General features: G+C 42.0%; 2 protein-coding genes across 4 annotated transcripts in view; one reads left to right on the plus strand and one right to left on the minus strand.

The window, feature by feature from the left end:
- The window catches only part of URI1 (URI1 prefoldin like chaperone), a 46,850-nt gene extending 38,072 nt beyond the window's left edge, over positions 1–8,778 (minus strand). Inside the window, exon 1 of one of the 3 annotated variants that reach the window (XM_083626070.1) lies at positions 8,081–8,778. In XM_083626070.1, coding sequence (XP_083482196.1) covers positions 8,081–8,152 — 72 coding nt within the window. In that variant the 5' untranslated portion in view covers positions 8,153–8,778. Of the gene's footprint in view, positions 1–7,924; positions 8,042–8,080 lie in introns of those variants that run through there. The other 2 variants (XM_083626072.1, XM_083626071.1) reach the window with 2 other exon arrangements.
- LOC310768260 (protein C19orf12 homolog) overlaps positions 1–20,535 on the plus strand; it is a 230,703-nt gene that overhangs the window by 104,393 nt on the left and 105,775 nt on the right. The gene's annotated exons all lie outside the window — the stretch shown is intronic.

Genomic DNA, 20,535 nt, shown 5'->3' on the forward strand with positions numbered 1-20,535 from the left:
AGCTAAGATTTGACATTCTGGCCACCAAAATAGTACAAAATGATAAACTCCAGCTATTATGTGCAACATGATGATAATAAGTTGAAATAGTATATACAGCATACCAGAAACACCCACATATAGATAAGTTGTTCTCAGGTGGGTCAAATATTTGACCCTGGTAATGGCTATGTTACAGGCTGCAACCCAGTCATGTGCATGGAACTGTCCATGGTCACATAAGGGCTTTTGACTTTAATGGTTGTTCTAGTCTAGTGCTGTTTAATATATACATTTCAAAGGGACTCAAATGTTTAGAGCCCTTGTCTACCAAGATAGAAAACTATAATCTATCACACTTATACTGAGCAGGATGCCTCGTTTTATTTGGTGATAAACTGAGATATACAGCTCAACTCCATGCTAATCATTATTTTGACTAACATACAATAGCGCTTATCTATGTATCTCCAGACCTGGTGTGTATGTTCCATCACACTCTCATACATAAAAGCCCACCTACCACCCAAACAGATGTTTTGTTGGAAATGTGTTTATTAGAATAATCTTGTGCTGGTTTACCAATACAGAGGCACTGGATTGCTTCCAGTTGTTTCTCTACAGGACATCCTTACCTGCCCGACACCCAATACTGTATTGCATATGATGGCAGATGACCATGGCTTGTGAGGAACAGTCTCATAGGTTGAATTGGGAACTGTGCCAAGCCAAATAGTTTATTAGGCCCACAGGCTGGCGGTTTACAATGCTGCTTTAAATCTGATGCTTTCCTTCTCATATTCTGGGGTAGCTAATGTGGGGTACCCTCCGACTATTGTTGGATTACAACTTGCAACAGTCCTGACCATGCTGCCTGGGCCTGATGTACATTATACTTCAACAACATCTGGTGAATGCCGCATTGCTACCTCTGCCATATGTCCTGAAGAAGGGGAGACTACTGTGCACTTTTTTTGAATAAACTGCAGTTTTCCATCATGTCCGAACTCTGAAAACTGTGAGTTAAGCTAAGATAATTTTTGGACATAACGCTAAACTACAGCATTTTGCATTTGAACCAATACAAGTCTTGGATTTATGCATTCTGTCCTCCAAGTGCAGCTGGAAGGATCAGCTTTTAAACTAACCAGATTTCCTATAGTCATCTGAAATGAAAGGGTTTAAGAATGATTTATAATCTTGGTTTGTTCACCAACCATAGATTATACTAACCAAAGTTCCATGAGTTCAAACATAATGAAGACTCTTGTTAGTTTAAAAGCAAATGCTTCTGATCTCTTCCTCACAGCCTGCCAGAGAGGGAGCAGGTGAGTCCAGGCCAGCTAACACACACAATGCTGAACTGCAGTTTGAACATAATGCTAAACTGGGCCCATGGTTAGCTTACAAACTAGTATCTAAAAGTACAATTGGATCCTTATCTGTGAAAACGATTAGGATACACCACAATTTATCTCATCTGGATGTAAATAGAAGGTGCAATTTATTCAAAATGGAAAGTGAAAACGTTCAGTCTATTGCCCTGACATGCACAAGAGGGGGATTGACTGAGTGAGTTCAAGGCTTACCACAGCTTGTTTTTGTAACTGTTGTTATTATTCATTCATTTCCAAATAGCAAACGGATAAAATATATCTACACTATGTACAGAAACAAAACAAATAAAACTGAATCAAAATACATTAAAGAAACAAAAAGAAGTACAGATTGGGTCACCCGACAACAAGGGCATAAAAACAGTAAATCATTTTCATAAGGCGACTTGCTGAAATAATGAAGTCTGAAGTTCATGCCTAAAACAAATTACAGCTGGTGCCAGATTTGATTGCACTGGGTAGAGTTCCCTAACCCTAGCGCTACCACACTAAATTCATGCGCTCTTGTTGATGGTCTGACATGCCAGGCACCTCCAGATGTTCCTTGGTAGCATATCACAAAGATCAGGGAAGTGCATAGAGACTAAGGCAGTCTTTTATGTACATAGGCTCCAGGTTGTTTAGGGGTTTATATTCTAACAATGTACTGGCAGCTTTCTCAACACAGGTGTTATATGTTATCAGTTCCCCTATGCACAACAGCAACCAGACTGCAGCTTCCAAACCAGTCTCAAGGGCAATGGCAAACTGGTTTATTTTATATATGAAGTGAGTCTGCAGCTCTTACTTCAGTAAATAGACTTAAGTACTGGGCTGTGAAAGATTCAAAATCCTGAAGAGAACTAATATATTTTGTGAAATTCTCCTATTTTATTTTTTTAAAATCCCTTTTAAAAACAGCACTGAAAAATGTAAAGCTACACATATTGATGACAAAGAAAAGCTTTCTGACCTATAAAACAGCCTTTTCCTCTAGCTCCTCAATGGACAATCTTGGGGAAAATGCAGTATGTGTAAGTTACCAGTAGTTTAACAAACATGAAGATTCACAGATCCATGTCCTTGACCTTATATTTTTCATATGCAAACAAGTGAACTTGATGTTCCAAGAACTCAAACTATTCTCCCACGTTTCTCTCTGCAAAAACATAAGAAACTTTTTAAAAATACAAGTACTCTCAGGTAAATGTCATTACTAGATGTTCTCTGATAATGTATTTCTGTCTCTGGGCTGAACAGTGAAAATTAAATAGAACAGCTGTACCTAACTATCCCCTCTACAAATTATCACCAGATTTTTCCAATAGGTAAGCAGTCCTTTTAATAAACATTTGAAGCTGCTGAACACCACAAGCTCAACAGTAAGACATTGCAACCCATCCTAAGACTGGAATCAGTCCCATTCTGTTAGAAGGGACAAATAATATACCAGCTTCCTCAATGGCTGTGCTAGTGAAAGCTGTAGTCCAAAACATCTGGAGGGCACCAGGCTGGGAAAGCTGCCATGGGGGGGTGGGGTGGAGAATTCACACTATATATGCATAAAACTGCTGTCCAGTCTGCAATCTGCTACATTGGGTAGATGCCTTAAAGCAGCAATCCTTCCATATGCAGGCTGCCTACTAGCCTTAACAAGTTACAAAAGTATCCCCAAGACCATACAGTGGTACCTCGGGTTACATACGCTTCAGGTTACGGACTCTGCTAACCCAGAAATAGTACCTCGGGTTAAGAACTTTGCTTCAGGATGAGAACAGAAATCGTGCTCCGGCGGCACGGCAGCAGCAGGAGGCCCCATTAGCTAAAGTGGTGCTTCAGGTTAAGAACCGTTTCAGGTTAAGTACGGACCTCCAGAATGAATTAAGCACTTAACCCGAGGTACCACTGTAGTTCATTTGAGTTAACACCACAGCAGTTAATTTTAGTGGAACGCTTTTTCTGAACCAATAACCTACTTATATGTTTGTTCCCTCTGGTTTCTTTTCAAATAATGGTGTCTCACATGTGTGTTAATCACTTGATTATTGCAGCAACCTAAGTTAGTAGTTTGTATGTGTGAAGAAGAGCCATGTGATATCCAGTTCTACTGACAGCCCCTCAGGCATTCTGCTTTTTACTGAAATCCATTCATACTTTCTTCAAGTCGTGAAATGATTAAGAGGCATCACTTCCAGGCGTGGGGGTAGGATGGGGCAGGTTCACTCTTGAGTTGTGGATCAAATTTAATTTGACTCTGTGCCTCTATATATGGACTCAACATTTTGGAGAAAACTGTGCATGTTTGCTACATATTATGGAACTTATTTACACAACAGATTGTAATGACCTGAAAACAGCCCAGATGGTACAGCAGTAAGCATATGGGGAACCTTTCCTTAAGTGATTCTGAAGTGATTTGATTTAAAAGAAATAAAGCACAAAAATAGCATATTAGTGATTTTTAGTTTGGATAGAACTCCAGTGAGAAGTTAGACCACTTATGCCTATAACTGAATGTCAAGGGATCATGATAAATAAATGAACCTTCCCATAAACATAGGACAGATTTCTTTTTCAGGTGCTAGATTTTTTTTATTAGAAAAAGGTGAAAAAGCTGGTGAATCCTTTTGTTTTCCCCCTTTATCTATTTTAAAAGATTTATACCTTGCCTTTCAATATAAATTAATCCCCAAAGCGGCTTATAAAAGATTATACAACTCAATACATAGCTATTAACCCATCTTGATGGTGGGACAGCTAAAAGCGACACAGAGAGAACAGAAGGTTAAAGACTTCCCCAAGCTCTTTGGCATTCCTGCCACTGCCTGTAGCAAGCCAAGGGCAAATGCACCTCGCCAAGAAGTGAGGGCATTACGTATCACTTGGGAGTGGGCTTCTCACACAGAGCAGATGGAAAAGTGACCCCTGGAGTCAGGTGCTGGATTGTCAATGGATATGACAGTGGAAACCATGTTAAACCCTCTTCTCAGCTCTCTGGGATTCTTGCTACTCTTGTCTAATTAACACCTATTTCATGTAATAACTTGTAGCCATTTTGAGCATTATGATGCCACCACAACTATAGCTTACTATTGTTAATGCTAACATTTTAAACTGTAACAGAACAAAATAACCCCGACTATATCAGTTCTCTATGATTAAACATAGGGGCTCTCTTCACCATTACTTGTACAATGCTGGGAACAAGAATCTATCCTCTTGCAAGACAAATAAAATATAAAATTTTCCCAAAATTATCAGTGCAATACAAAACCAAAACCAAAAGTCATATTTTCACGCCATCCAAAGTGTCTTATAAGCATCTCATAGGGATGGATAACTAATGTATTCTGCTCACCTCACTAGGGGTTGTGGGCAGGAAAATAGAATGTAATAGCACTTCAACAGGAGACACTAAGCCATCTGCAAATGCTGCTTTTTCTATTATTTCTGCTGCATTCTCCCACACTAGCGGACCTGGTGTTTGTCTATACAGTAGTCCTGTACAACATGCAAAGGGATTCAAAGATCTGTAATATATAGGGAGCTCCTCTGCTCCACTTAAGTTACTTTTCAGTGTTTGTGCAAGCACATGTAGAAAGTACAAACAAAAAAACAGCCACCCTATGATGGGCGAGCCAAGTCCTATTCCTATAAAACACAATTAGTTTCCAGGGTTAACCACACTTTCTGCAGAAATGGCCAGTCATGCGGAGGCCCAGTTGATGTTGCTTATCCCATATGAAAGAGGTGAAAAGATGATATAAACCAAGCCTGCACATGACTGATGATCATGTGGATGGTTCAGTGCACAGTCAAGGTTGTGCAATGGAGTGAAGCTGCTTGCACCACTTCACTGCCACACTGTACCACAGCAACTTCTCCCACTGAATGTATGAACCATGGTAATATCTTCCAAAGTAAAGTGGTGTGCTTTTTCTGCCTTGTTCCCCATGTGGTAGTCCTATCATACCCTCACAGCAGGTTGTATGCAATTTCCTGATAGCCAGAATAAGCAAAGGACTTCCACTCTGTCCAGCCTGAAGACAACCATTGGTCAGTTTATCCTCATCATCCAGCTCTGTTTTACTCCTAGAGTAACATGTGGGATAGGCAACAATATATTGCTGTGTCCTCACTTTCAAACAGGAACACTCCTGTTCAGGGTTCCAGTCAGTCAGCCATATCACTCCTACAGAATACCCTAAGTCAGAGGTTTTCAACCTTTCTGAGTCCCTGGCTTAGTCCCTTGACATTCTTTCTGCAACACCCCTGTAGGGCTCAGGACTCTAGTTATGTCACCCCTTGCATGCAGAGCTGGCAGCCCCTCACACTTTCTCGAACACCCTCCCTTGTAGAGTGTTCCCTCAGTCACCTCTCCTCTCCCCTCTCCTTGGGATTCCTCTGGGCAGCCACAGCTGCCGCCCCTGGTCTCTGAGCTGCCCCCCCTGCCCCAAAGAGAGGTGCCTTCTCACACTGCCCCACAGAGACCTGGGAAGCACCCCCTGGCCAGCTCCAGAAGCACCATTCACCCGCAGAGCTTGTAGCCAGGGCTGCTGCAACAAATAGCTGTGCAAGCCTTTGGGAGGCAGAGATGCGGGAGGGCATCAGAGGAGGGAGGGAAGGAAAGAAGAACAGAAGCCAGTGTTGCCCCAGGGTGCCACAGCAAACTGGTTTCAAACCACTGCCCTAACCCATTCTGTGGCCCCCTATGTGTTTCTCTTTCCAAACTGACACTCAAAAGTTCTGTAGCTACTGAACATGCTCAACTCTCATAAACAATACTTGGAAGTAAGTTTTACCAATTTCTGTGGACTCACTTCCAAATAAATGTGTCATTGCAACTTTCAAGAGGCTAAATAGTATGCTTCGATGTCTTTTTTTTTTTTTTTAGTATGTAGCACTATTTCAGCTCTAGTAGTTGCAGTCAAGAACTGAATGCAGGCCAAGTGAGCAAGTGATTGCACCCAGCACAGAAACCAAACACTACTATTCCTCTGCAGGCTAGTTTTAAAAAAGTTTTTATCGCAGGCCAAAAACTTTTGTGGGCTTATCTACAACTCTGGCCTATTAAGAAGCCAGTCCTCTGAAGTTCAACGGAACTAACTCCCAGGTAAGGTTTGCATTTTAGCCTACAACTCCATGCACAGTTGCCTGGACATAAGCCCCACCTGAAGCACCGTGATTTGTATCCAATGTGAGTTCTACTCAGAATAGACCCATTGGAAGTACAGTGGTACCTCGAGTTAAGTACGTAATTCGTTCCGGAGGTCCGTTCTTAACCTGAAACACCACTTTAGCTAATGGGGGCTCCCGCTGCTGCCGCGCCGCCGGAGCACGATTTCTGTTCTCATCCTGAAGCAAAGTTCTTAACCTGAAGCACTATTTCTGGGTTAGCAGAGTCTGTAACCTGAAGCGTGTGTAACCCAAGGTACCACTGTAACGGATATGACATAACTTTTGGTGGTGTCATGAGACAGTATTTTCTGAGGCTCCTCCCAGATTCCCTCCCAAAAGATGTTAGATTGGCTCCTTCTTTGCAATCCTTCTTGGCAGCAGGCTAAGACCTTGTTCAGACAGGCCTTCAAAAACTAAGATGCTGATCACTGGACTGCTGATCAAGGCAAATTGTACTTTAATTACTGGTTTTAAATGTCTTGTGGTGTATTTTATCTATTGTTTTTTACTAGGTTTTTTTAAGTGAGCTTGCTTATCACTTTGTACTGTATTTTATAATGTTGTTTTTAAACGTTGGAAGTCACCCTGAATTCCGACTTGGGGAGACAAGAGATAACGCAGTGTCCAACTAGGGCCAACGAGAGACCAGTTCAAATCCCCAACTCAGCCATGAAGCTCCCTGCATGACCTTGGAGCAAGCCCTACCTGTGGCTACCCTGTTTAGGGAAGCTTTTAATGTTTGATGGATTACTGTATTTTAATATTCTGTTGGAAGCCATCCATAATAATAATAATAATAATAAGGGGCCAGGCACTGCCTTTCAGCCTAACCTACTTGACAGGGCGGTTGTTGTGATTAAATGAGTGGGTAGAATTATGTATGCCACTTTCAAGAAAGAAGGAGGATATAACTGTAGAAAAATATATAAGTAAATATACATTAAAACAGTGTTGTAAGAATAGCAATAACCACCACGTTACTTTCAAGGGGTCTAAGCCGAGTAGAACCAACACTGGGTACCATCCAGATGAACTTATTTCCAAGTAGGAAAGGTTAAAATTGCACTGTCAACTCACACTACGTTTTTTTGGGGGGGGGGTTACCAATAATTGCAGTTTAAAGCGCCCTCTCTCTCTCTCTCTCTCTCTCTCTCACACACACACACACACACACACAGAGGAAAAGTCCATCATACACACCTACATGGGGAAGTGGAAAGGAAACCCTCTGCAAAACAAACCCTCCACATGGCGCTGCCATGACACAGGCAACGTGCCTGACACACCCCCTGACGGGGTCCCCTTCCGCTCCCCTACCAGCCGACCCTCGCGGGCCGCGGCCCCCTCCCCAATACCAGCAGCAATACCCCGCAACCTACCCCCACCCATACCTCACGAGGCGCCCCCGACCAGGCCTGAGGCGCCGGGCCTGGCGTCATAACACCCCCTTGCCCTCCTCACAGCCACGCGGCTCCCCACCAGGAGGGCGCCTTCCGTCCCTCGCTCCCTCCCCTCCCCAGGCCCACCTTCCCCCGCCCCCAGTTTACCTTTCCATGCTCGTCCCGCAGGCGGCCCAGCTGGGCGGAGCTGAGCGGCGGGGCTCGGCCGGCCGCCTCCATGGACCTAACGGGGCCCCGGGGGTGTGAGTGTCGGTGCCTGCGCGTGGCGTGAGCGGGGGGGAGGGCGGGGAGCCTTGATGAGGGGCGAAAACTAACGGCCGCTCGGGAGGCTTTAGGCCTCTGCCTGCCTCTCACTTCTCTCTCTCTTATGAGGGGAGGGGGTTTTGTTTTTGGTCCTGCGTATGTGTTTCTCTCTCCTCAATATATATATTGAGAATATATAGATATATATTCTCCTCAGCAAGGCGAATGAGTCCTATAGAAATGTTTGTGGAGGGCGAAGCGCCGGCTCCGGAGTCGCATCCGCCGCGCGGGGCCCGCCGAAGCCGCCTGGGCCCAGTCAGGAGCCGCTGCTGCTGCCGACGACAACGGGCGAAACATCTCACACTCGCATGCTGGGCCGCGCCGGCGCCGCTTCCTCAGCCGGGGCCCAGGGGTATGTCGGAGTAGCGGGTGCTGTCGCCGCGCCGCCGGGGATGGAGCGTCGCCCTCGCCCCCAGCCTCTGGTGGACTCGGGCCCGCAGGAGGAGGAAAAGGAGGAGGAAGCGGCGGTTGAGGCCTGTTCCTCGCGCCTGCCTGGCCGTGGCTGTGCAGCTCTCTGGGTAGCCGCCGCCGCCGGGAGGAGGCGAGGAAAGGGGAGGAGGCAGAGGCGGGAGGAGGAGGAGCTGCCGCCGCCGCCAATTTCCCTCACAGCTTCTCTCGGACGCGCCGCAGGATCAGGCCCGGCTGGCTGCCTTACCTGAAGGCAGCTGTCCTAAACCCGCTTACCTGAGGGGAACAAGTGCCTTTGGCTTCAATAGGACTGACATCTTCTCTCTCATAAAAATGTATCTCTCTCATATACATTTATTAAATTTTCAATTTTATATTTCCAAGCAAGCATCTTACAAACTTTTTAAAATATCCAGTGACTTCTCTTCCTCTCTTTCCATGGTTCATTTTACATATGCATATTTTACTATAACCATTCAAATCAAAGTTTTCCACTTTTACATCCATCAAAACTTATTTACTCTGTTGGAGTTATCTTAACGCTGCCAGCGTTTTCAGCTGTATGCAGTTATTTTCCATATATTCAATAAATGTTTTCCAGTCTTCTTTAAATGCATGTTCTTCTTGATTTCTTACTTTATAAAGTCTGCAATTTTTCATATTTAGTCATTTTAAGTTGGAAGGACCTTGCTCACTTTCCATTTTGGGGGCTAACAACACATGGGCCACAGTTGTTGCATACATAAACAACCATTTCTGACACCTAGGAATTAGTTATATCCAACAAAAAGGACTCTAGTTTTTTTTCCAGAAAGTAGTTTAAAACATTTTTTTCAATTCATTATAAATCATTTCCCAATACGCTTTTACCTTTTTACATGTACATCACATGTAAAAAAAAGTTCCCTCTGCTTCTTTATACTTCCAACACATATCTGATTCTGTTTTTTTAAATCTTAGCCAACCTATTCGGAGTTAAGTACCATCTATTAATCATTTTCAGGTAATTCTCTTTCAATGAATAACATGCTATAAAGTTCAGGTCACTTTTCCAGAGTTTCTCCTAGAGGTTGAGATCTATATTGTGTCCTATATCTATTGCCCAGTGTGTCATTGAGGCTTTAACAAGTGTGTCTTTTGCTTCCCATTCTGGTAGAAAATTTTACATTTTAGACAAAAGTTTATCCTTATTTTGTAAGAGTTCTTTTTCAAATTGTGAGCTTTGGTCCAGAAATCCATTCTTTTGATCTAATTTAAACATAAAATCTTTTTAAAATTGTTTTAATTTCTTGGCTTACAAAAGTACATATGTCGTCTCTTTATTTTCAGAGACCTGTTCTTTCCAATGTCAGAAATCTGAATAGGCATGGATAGGGCCTACTGCTTCTGAGGCTGCTCTCATGTACATGCAGTTTTTACTGCAGCTACTCAAGAGGTAAGCGGCAGTAAGAAGTGCTTGCTCACAATAGGACTTAGTTGGAGCTTTCTATGTGTGTTGCAGTGCAAGCCCTACCTGGGGCTACCCAATAGGTGATCCGAGTGATACTTCTTGAGAAAGAGGTTGAATTCAGGCCTCATCCCACTGACCTGCTGGGAGTAAGTCCCCTTGGGATCAATGGGATTTATTTATGAGTAGGTAGCATTAGGGTCACTGCTTTTTATTTATTAAATTTATATAGCGCCCTCCTTCTGAGGGTTACAGGGCAGTTTGCAGTACAGGCAGGCAATCACCCATTGACATGAGGAATTGCGTTCCAAGGCACTGCATGTTTAAGTGTAATCACGTATAATTGAAACACCATTGAGAAAGCCTGCAAACACCCCATTCCGCAATTTTTTATGAAGTTTTTGGGTCACTTTGGGTTTGGCATGATGCGTTTGTGTGCTGTCATTCACGCACCTATGGAATGCACATAAATGGGGTTGCCTGTATAAAACCACAAAAAATAAAAATAAAATTCTTATGCCGCACCCATGTATATGAAGCTTTAATGCTTATTGCAGCACAATCCTACCCATACCTGCTCTGAAGTAAGATGAAGCAAGAAGTGCTTTCTTAAGAAAGATGAAGGCTTTTAGGCCTTGTCTTACCTGCTGGGAGTAAGCCCCCTTGGATTCAGTAGGGTTTACTTCTGAGTAGGATTACCACCCAACAGTTCTGGCATTTGTAGAACCCAAAATATGAGACAAAATTCCTACTTGGCATAGGCCCATTAAAGTTTATTAATTACTATCTTGGGTTCATTAATTTCAATAGTTGTAGTCTGAGTAGAACTTACTTGAATTCAACCCTGGGAATGAATCTCATTGAGCTCTATGATTTTTAACTAAGTAAGTCCAATAATCCAAGAAGTAAGTAAGTCCAATAATCCAAGAAGTAAGTCAGTCCAATAATCCAAGAACCTGTGTCAAAATACAATGGCTATCCAGCTCTAAAATAGTGAACTTTAGGTTGTGACTTCTAAATCTGAGTCTTATTGTGAAATAATTGTTAACAGAATTTTAACCAAAATATTTAAAATGTGTGGCAAAATGCAAAGAAATACACACTATTGCAAGTGTGTTGTAAGAATAAACATTGCAAGCCAATCACTGGGAAGAGTTTTTCTCCACTGGCAAAACATTGAGCTATTAGATTTTTGCTGCCTTGGTTATCATTCAAATTGAGCTAGACTTGCTCTTTGCTTTTTATCCATTCCCTAGAGAGGAAGAAATCATTTCCCTAACGGGGTAGGCTAGACTTGTAAATCTTCACAAAAGGACTGGGGAAAGAAAAGCACACATATACCAAGCAATGGAAGACTACGTATGTTGAATCCATATTGTAGGGGTTGCCAGTGCCTGCAGAGGCCTTCCCTAGCTCCGAGAGGGTCCCCTCCTTTCCCCCTCAAAGTGCTTAAAAACATTCTCTTGCAGGAAATAGAATAGGCTGTAGTTTTGTATTTCAGCACTCTGTGTTATGTGTGTGTGGGGTCCGCAACATTTGCTCTGATTTGCTGGTGTGCCCTTGGGCTCCCAAAAGTTGGTGACACTTGTTACATTTTTTATATCTATACATTGTTTCATTTCTCTATCCTACAAATATTTGAGTGTGTTTACAATGCCATCAGATTGTTGTTTCGGCCATGGCTTTGTCCCACAATCTGTTTTGCAAGTGACTGGTCTTAGACCTGGCATATAGGAGGTGATAACAGAGACATGTTCCTCTGAGTAGGTGTGGTGCCTTCCTCCATCAAGTGGGTAACCATAATTTGATAAGGGGAAAGGTATCTGTTATAGAATATGCTTTTTAGGCAAGGAGTAAGCATGTTGCTTACCATTGTAATAACAAAGCATTGGGTTAGACTGGAAACCGTGGTGTCTGTAAAATCCAGATTTTAAAAAAATAATTATACAGGATGATTTGTTATTGTAGAATTGTGAAGTGTGGGTAAAAAGCAATGTTCCTTCAGGCTCTCAAAATAAAATTTGTGGTCAAGTTTTTCAGGGCTCACTTAAAGGCAGGGGGAACAATCCACCCCAAGATTAGACACATTACATTCATTCATGCATTTAACATCCTGTCTAGTTTGGCCCCAGGAGGTGGTGTCATTTTCACTATGCATTCCTGATGAATAGAACAGAGGTCCTTCTTGCAGCATTGTTTGCCCCATCACCTACCGCAGGGGTAGGGAACCTGTGTCCCTTCAAATGCTTTTGGACTATAACTCCCATCAGCCCCAGAGAGTATGGCCATCAATGATGGGAGTTGTACTCCAGTGACACCTGTAGGGACAAAGGTTCCCCACCCCTGACCTACCAGGTTACTCCTTAATTGGATATTTATTGTGAGGAGGTATTGTATTTAAAAAACAACAACCCAACAACTGACATTTCACTACTCTTGTCACTAAGCTCTGAAACATATAAAAAGCTTGTTGTCACAACCATTATGGTTACCTAAAATAGAGGCCTCATTTTTAGTCCAGTTGAAATGAATCCAACAGTACAATTTTATGGAATTGGGTGAATCTTTGTTAAGCTTCACATACCCCTTAGACAGGGATAGTAGGATCAATCAGTTTTGGTTCTTTCAGTTTCTTATTTTTCCTACATTCAGTTCTCTACATTTTTGCAGCATTTCCCCCCTCCTGAAAATATGTCAATGTTTTAGTGTGAATGCCTCTTAATAAACATATTTTTATATGGAAATGTACACATTTTTGCAAGTATTTCCCCATAATATGGTGTATTCTTGTGTGCTATTTTCACTAATCTCATTTTTATGCACATGTTCTCCTAATGGATGCATTTTTGTGAACATTATTTCACTAGAGAACTACATCACAAAATTCGGATGTGTGACTTTCAAAGGATAGCTGTGTTTTGGTTCTCATATACGGTAAGTTTTGAAAGTGCGAATTTGGCTGATTTGCCTTTTAATGTGAACTGAATCAAATATCTTCCCTATTCTTAGATCAGTAGTACATTTAAGAATATGAGCCTTAGATATATGCAGCCTCACTCTTCCACAGAATGGAATTATTACAGTAACTTTGCATTGAATACAACTCTTGCATAATTCTCAGCATACCCAGCAAGAAGTTTCTAGTTTTAGTTCCTGATCTTTTATGTAAATCTATTATTTTTTATGCTCTTCTTACTAAATAACTTCCTTTTGACACTCTTACTTCACTTCTTGAACATTAGAAACATCCTAATTAAGTAATCAGCCTTATAATCAGGAACTTGCTAATATGTGGCATTCAGATGCTATGGATACTGAAAGCTTTACAAAATGCCTGTTTGTTTCACAAACTGTTGGGAAAGCCAAAAGACAGAACATTGAAGCACCGCCGCCCCCTAAAATTGACTCTGCTGCCATGATAGAGCACAAAGCAGCATGAAGTAAACAAATGAGACATGGTGCAGTAAATTTATGTCAACAAGCACCATTTTGCATCTGTTAAATTTGGTGAGAAAGCACACAAATGGCTCCAGTTGTGTCAATTTATACAACTTTTCACCAGTGGGTATGCCACTAATCTTTGCTTTAGTGACTAAAATACACGGCATCTGCAGTCTAGTTCAACGCCGGCAATTGGCAACATTTCACAATGTATGTCATTTGTCAGAGTACTGACTATATTGCCGTTAATATACAAACCGAACTGTGGGGTGGTTACTGAACTGTCTACATTTAATCTGCCACAGGAAAAATATTCTAACCGTGTCAGGCAGACACTTCCCTAGAAGAATATGATACATCACTTTAGGCAAAAATTCAGTGTGTACTTAGTTTAACCCGTGAAATTCTTACATGGGAAGCATGTAGGGATGGGATATGCTTGGTCTAAAATAAAGAAGATTAAGGACGGGACTTAATTTTAGCTCCTTATTCCTCCTTTGCTAAGAAAATCTCACACAAAGCAGAAACAATGAGGCTTCAGGAGTAACACAAAGCATGCCAAAGTATTTTCATTCCCCCAGCTCAACAACATAATTAGTGGCAAGTCAGCAGAAGAAAGAGGAGAGTAGCTGGTTGTCACCAGCTGATCAGTATATTCCTGGGAATCAGATTTCAGAATCTGAAGAAAAGGTCTAAAATTTACCTTTGAATTGAGATTTGGGGCTAAAATGAAAAAAGTAACAGATCACACCAGTAGCATGTTCCTCAGTTCCCATATCACATGGATACCTTACTGAATCCAGTTCTTATTTGCTGTCATTGTAGAAACTGGAGGGCTAATTTGTATGCTTTCTAGTTGCTTCTCTGCTGGGTCTGATTAGCATCACCTGGAAATTCCAGCTTTTCTGCATTCAGTCTCATGCGGGAGAAAATCTTCTGGCTTAAATAAGATTAGTGTCACTTTAGTGGACTTTCCCCATGTTTTCTGTGTTATGGAGGTAAACTTTTGAACTTGTCAATTTTAAACTTTCAAAGCTAACCAGATACATACCTAATGGATTCTGACTCTTTTTTACTTAAGGTAGAACTACACATCACGTATAGTTCCATGATTTTTCTTGGAGAGACAGGTTTTTAAAAACAAAGCCACAACTCAGTCACTACACCCGCAGTTTATTGCAGACTTATTGCCACCCTCTCCTGTGTTTATTTTTTTGCTCTGTGGATGCTTGAGGGCAATGATTCATAGCACTTGGGGCAAGAGCCTAGATATACTGGAGAGCTGGGGTGTTATGTTGCTACTGTCTTTACTTGTTGATCACTCACTCTTGCTACCTGGTCCACTTTGCTGGCCAACATGCTTCTTCCAGACTTCACTGTAGGTTCATTGTAGCCTCACCCAAAAACAGGAATACCACTTGAACAAAATATTGGGGGGGCAAGTAGGCCTCATCCCACATAATTGTTCACATGACATGGCACCCACACCATTTGAATGACAATGCCCATCAACGGAGGGGGCCTCAAATATTTTATGGGGGGGGCGGCGACAAAGGAACCTCAGCCCCTAGGAGTTCGCTCCTATGCCCAGAATCATAGAATTACATGCAGCTCTACTGATAGACTGTATTTAAAACAGTGATATCAGTTTATGTCACCTGTTGAGAGTTAATGCGAATGAAAAGTCAGGTCTTGAGTTTCTCACTGAGAACAATTTTAGCATCCTACAAGCATAGACTCTGCAGGTGCATTTTGTTATTGTAGCCTTATGAGGTATTTGCCACAGATTACGTCAGTAAATCAAGGCTTTGGGCTTCCATTGTCTCAAAGTTAGCTGGATGGATTTAAAGTTGAGCAGCTTGCCCAGTATACACACACCCATGCACACACAATGCCTCTTTACTATTCCCATACAAATGTCTAATCAATGTAATAAGCTTTCAATGTTGCATCTCTCCATGAAATTTGTGCCTGGGATGTCAGCTCTGAACCATGCAGCTGCACCAGCACAGCAGCTTGAGGGGACTTGCTATTTTTCAGAGGAACTTTGTGAAAGTGGTTGCATATCCTAGGTCAAGAAGACAAGAGTTTGAACTTTTACCAGGTGCAGCAGAGACAAAACACAATACTTCTTAGGGCCTTGCTTTTGTCTTCAGACCAGAGGAAAGCAGATCAAAGGGAAATGGAAAGAATGGGGCTTGCACGCTTTACATTTCCTGTTAGAAGAGACCTTGGGGAACAGTTGAAGTTTTGAGAAAGTCATGATTGTGTGAAGTTCTCTGGAATTATTCACAAGTAAATGGGTTCTTTAGGGCCCTTGCATGCTGTAACTAAATTCCTTCCTTTCTAAACTGCTTCCCAGTCTGGAATTTTCCAAAGTACTGATCTATTTATAGAGAATAGGTCCAACTGGTTACTGGATGAGATGATAAGAAATGTTTCATTCTTCTAAGAGCATAGTATGAAAGTACATGAAGCAGCAACCTTCCTGAAGCTAAGCAGATCTGGTCTAGTAATCACTGCCAGGTGAGGAAACAGCTAGACAATATAGTTTATACTGTCTCAAGATCCCTGGATAAAAACCATGATCTATAATAAAATAAATAAAAAATAAGGCTCAGAGAGTTATTTGTTCTATTTATTAGTTGCTTTTTTCAGAAAGGTGAATTCAAATTTACTTTTAAAAACAAGAGGAAAAACAACCCCTAAATGCTCACCAATTACATATATAAAAGAGCAGATCCAACAGAACCCCACTAAAAGATAAAAAGAAAATTAAGGTCCAAAGGCCTTAGTGTAGTGATGGCCAAACTTGGCCCTCCAGCTGTTTTGGGACTTAGTGAATAAAAATGTTTTGCCAGGTACCTAAGAACAAATAGGTTTGGTGGTGGGCATGAGTGGGGAGAGCATTTCACAAACAAGGAGCCACCACTCTTCTCTTATGTCACCTTCTCTTATGTCACCACGCTCCACGCTATTCAGAGGAAACACACAGAAAAAGGGTTCAGATGACAAGTACAGGATCTGGGCTGGTTCATATGAGAACAGGATGCTGGACTAGATGGGCTATTGGTCTGATGTAGTAGGCTCTTCTTACGTTCTTATGTAAGCAACAGTAGTGGATCCAGAAGCAACCCCAAGCTTTGTACCTGCTCCTTCAGAAGGAGTGTAACCTCACCTAGAGCAGGCCATACCACATCCCACTAGTCTAGGGAACAGCGCCTCAATCTCACAAGGATTAAACTTCAGTTTATTGGCACTTATACAGTCCCTGAGGCCAGACATCAATCTAGCACATCCACTGCCACGCCTGCAGATGTAAAAAACGGGCCTTCCCATTATCTGTATGTTCTCTGAGCACCTGCAGTTGAGCTAGATTGAGCCAGTGTGCTATCACTCCTAAGCTTGCGATCAAGACTTACAAATTTCTTGTACATCCTCATAGCCCAAATTTTCAGCTGCACTCCACAAGCCTCCTCCTTTCCCTTCCTCTGCTCCAAAAAGGAGGAATTTTGTGATCTAATCAACTGCATCTGGCTGCAATCTATTTGCAAAACAGGACACTCGGTTCCAAATTCAGATGGTTGTGACTTCACTTTAAAGGCAAGCTGGAACAAGATGTCCTCAATAAATAAGGTAAACCAACCCGTTTGCCTGGGACTTAAGTGACTTCACTCTAGTACCTCACCCACAAGAGGGAACAATGGAACATTACCAATTTCCTTGCCTTCAGGCAAGCATGAAAAATAAGCAGCTTCACTGCTAATGTTTCGTTGTTACCCTGTTTATTTTTAAAGTCCTTACCTATCCTTTTATTTTCACGTTTTGTTTCACTCCTCACAATGACACAAGCCCTTTGTATTTATTTTCCCTATTCATTTTGATATAATATATTCATTAACAAACTCGGTGCTTTTAACAGCTAAAATTCAATCTATTTCCCTTAGTGCCCACTACTCCTTTTATTTCCTTCACCTTTTGTATTGTTCCTTACCATCTGTTCTGTTCTAACAAACCGTATTCTCCTGCCCAAGGCATCTCCTATTTACTGACTCCCCACCAGTTTTGTTTAATTCTTCCCAGTCAACTTCCAAATGCTACTGAGCATTGCATTAATCTTTATTAAAAACAGGAACTGTAGTGAGGCTGTGAAACAAATTGAGAGAAACCACAGACTCTTATTCTTTATGCCAGTACTGAAGCAGATCCAGTGGGTGGTAGATATACATTTTTTTAAAACTGCCTAAGAAATGGTTTAAGAGCACAAATCCTTTCAATCTTTTATAAATTCTAAAGTGGGAACCATGTACATACACATCACAAAAAGGATTTTGCAACATTACTAGCTTACATGGCAAAATCATGCAAAAGAAAACCCAAACAACCCCTTTCTGAAGGCAGCTCAGTGGACTTTGATGGGGGATAGCCACTGTGGCACTCTGAGAACAGGATGATGGACTTGATGGGTCATTGGCCTGCTCCAGCAAGCTCTTCTTACATTCTCATGATACTGTAACTACACATTTGAATGTACATTTAGTAGACTTTGTGCATCCAGACTGCAAAATGGGGGAAGGGCCATAACTCAGTGGTAGAGCATTTGCCTTTCAAACAGAAGGTCCCAGGTTCATATCCAGGTACGGATGAGAGAACTTCCTGAAATCCTGGAGGCCTGCTGCCAGTCAGTGCAGACAGTACTGAGCTAGATGGACTAATGGTCTGACCCGATATAAGATAGCTTCCTATGTTTCCTGTATTCCAAAATCAGATTGATCTGGGATCTGAAGGATATTGGCCTGCCCTACTCTGGCCAGAGGAAAGAATTGTGTAGAATCTAATCAGTGCAGTCTTCTTGCACCACAAGCCAGAGCAGGCCAGACAATGTCCCAACCAAAGCTTCCAGGTGAGGTTAGGTGCACTTGCTGGTCTGTGCTTCTAGTACACCTGTCCCTAAGGCAGGGCTGGGGAACTTTTGGTCTTCCCGGTGCTGTTGGACTCCCAACTCCTATCATCCCTGACCATTAGTTATGCTTGTTGGGGATGATGGGAGTCCAATAACGTCTGTAGGGCCACATGTCCCCCAGCCTTCCCCTAAGGTTACTAAGTTTTCACCACACCCCAACCTCAACTGCAGAGGGGATGGGCCTGACAGGTGCTGCCCATGCACTCACGTGGATAGGTGAATATTGGGGACTTTCTGTACATGACACCCAAATTGCGGGATACCCTAAATTATGGACTGCCATCTGGCCTCACAATGGCTTGCTTTGCAGCTAGCAGCAAGACATTATTCCTACATGTAGTATCTCAATTCATGGTGCAGGAATGAAGACACATGTCTCTTTCCTCCCCAACATCCCCACATGTAGCTGCTTCACCCATGGTGAGCGGAAAGGTCTTAAGGGGGATCCTTAGCATGTTGTGAACCTTTTTGCAGGCAGGAATCCTGCAATATTGGGGTTTCTGATCACAGGGAGGCTTGTAACCATGTTCAGGAGAATATATGACATTCCTATTCAATGTGGAAAGGGTCAGGCTAGGAGCAGGGCTTGTGTTCATGGCCCTATGGGGTAGCCTGTTCAGGAATAACACCCAAGCAAGGTTATTGTCTTGCGTGTTTCAGCTGGTGTTTGAGCCATGTGTGAACTTACTTTGTATCCGGTTGCTTCCTTGTGGAGTCTGCATCTGCCGTGGGGTTTTGTTGTTGTTACTGAAGTAAAGTGATGGTGCTTGCAAAAAGCTACCTCAACTACTGGAGGGAAGGTAGACAAAAAGGCAACCTGTTCTTTCTTCACTATTTATTTCTGTACTCCACTGCTATATACACACCAAACACCATCATCTTTGTTCTGTTGTTTCCAACTATTGTCTTAGGATTGTTTCTGCTTCTTTGTGATCAGCCGCTGAGAGGTAGGGATGCTGGGGAAGAGATGCAGTTCACACTTGATGGCCACCCTACTGAATTTGCACTTTCCAAACCAATGCATTAACTGAAGCACACACACCCTTCAAAATTCACTCTTCTCCAAATTTTGCAGCCAAGCAATGCATACAGAAATACATCTGTGGGGGGTAAAGAGTACATTAAAATCAAAACAATTAATGAAGTTCAGAAGGCGGTTTACTGCATTCTGGTTCCTTTGAAAGCAGAGTAGACAAATATATGGAGAATACAGTGATCAATAGCTGCAAGTCCATGATGGCTCTGAATTCCAGCTGCTCGGAATCGTAAGCGCAGAGAGTGCTATTGCACTTGGGTCCTTCATAGGCATTGAGCTGGCCACTGTCAGAACAGCATGCTGGACTAGATAGGCTTTTGGTCTGATCCTGCAGTAAAACCAAAATTCTTACACAGGTATGTTCAGAGGCAAACACATGACTATATCTGCACTGCACTGATCTTCTGTTGCAGAATCTGCATTTAGATATATTCTTAATGCAATTCCTACATGCATTTTTCATTCCAGTATTTCCGCTCACATAATTTCTCCATATGCGCAGCGTTGCAGCAAACATAGTATATATACATTGAAAAACCAATAGCACCAATACAAATATTATGAAAGAGATTCATTTGCCTTTTAGCCCTGTTCATTTTCTTTGAAATGACCTGTCCTAGATTTTTAGATTAAAAATAACAAGTATGTAATTCATAAATACCACATGAATTTGATATAAAAAAATTAAAACCTTACCTACGGTACTTCAGTACCTGACTTGTATATTTATGTGACTATTGTTAGAAGTGACTAATTGGGTTTGATTAGCTTCATCATTAATATTCTGTCCATAATTTAACATGCTTCAATAAAATACCCTAAAGCAGTATAATGATTAGATTTCAGGAATATGTGTTTTGCAATTAAGTTGCTCTTGATTTTGATATGCAGATTAAGAAATGGTGGTCTCGTCTAAAAAAAAAAATACTGCCCTTATTAACTCAGCAGTATACTCTGAAGATTAGGTAAGAAATCCAAGATTTTCTCTTTGTATATACTAGTTA

This window comes from Podarcis filfolensis, assembly GCF_964270895.1.
Source record: "Podarcis filfolensis genome assembly, chromosome: 8".
Lineage (NCBI taxonomy): Eukaryota > Metazoa > Chordata > Lepidosauria > Squamata > Lacertidae > Podarcis > Podarcis filfolensis.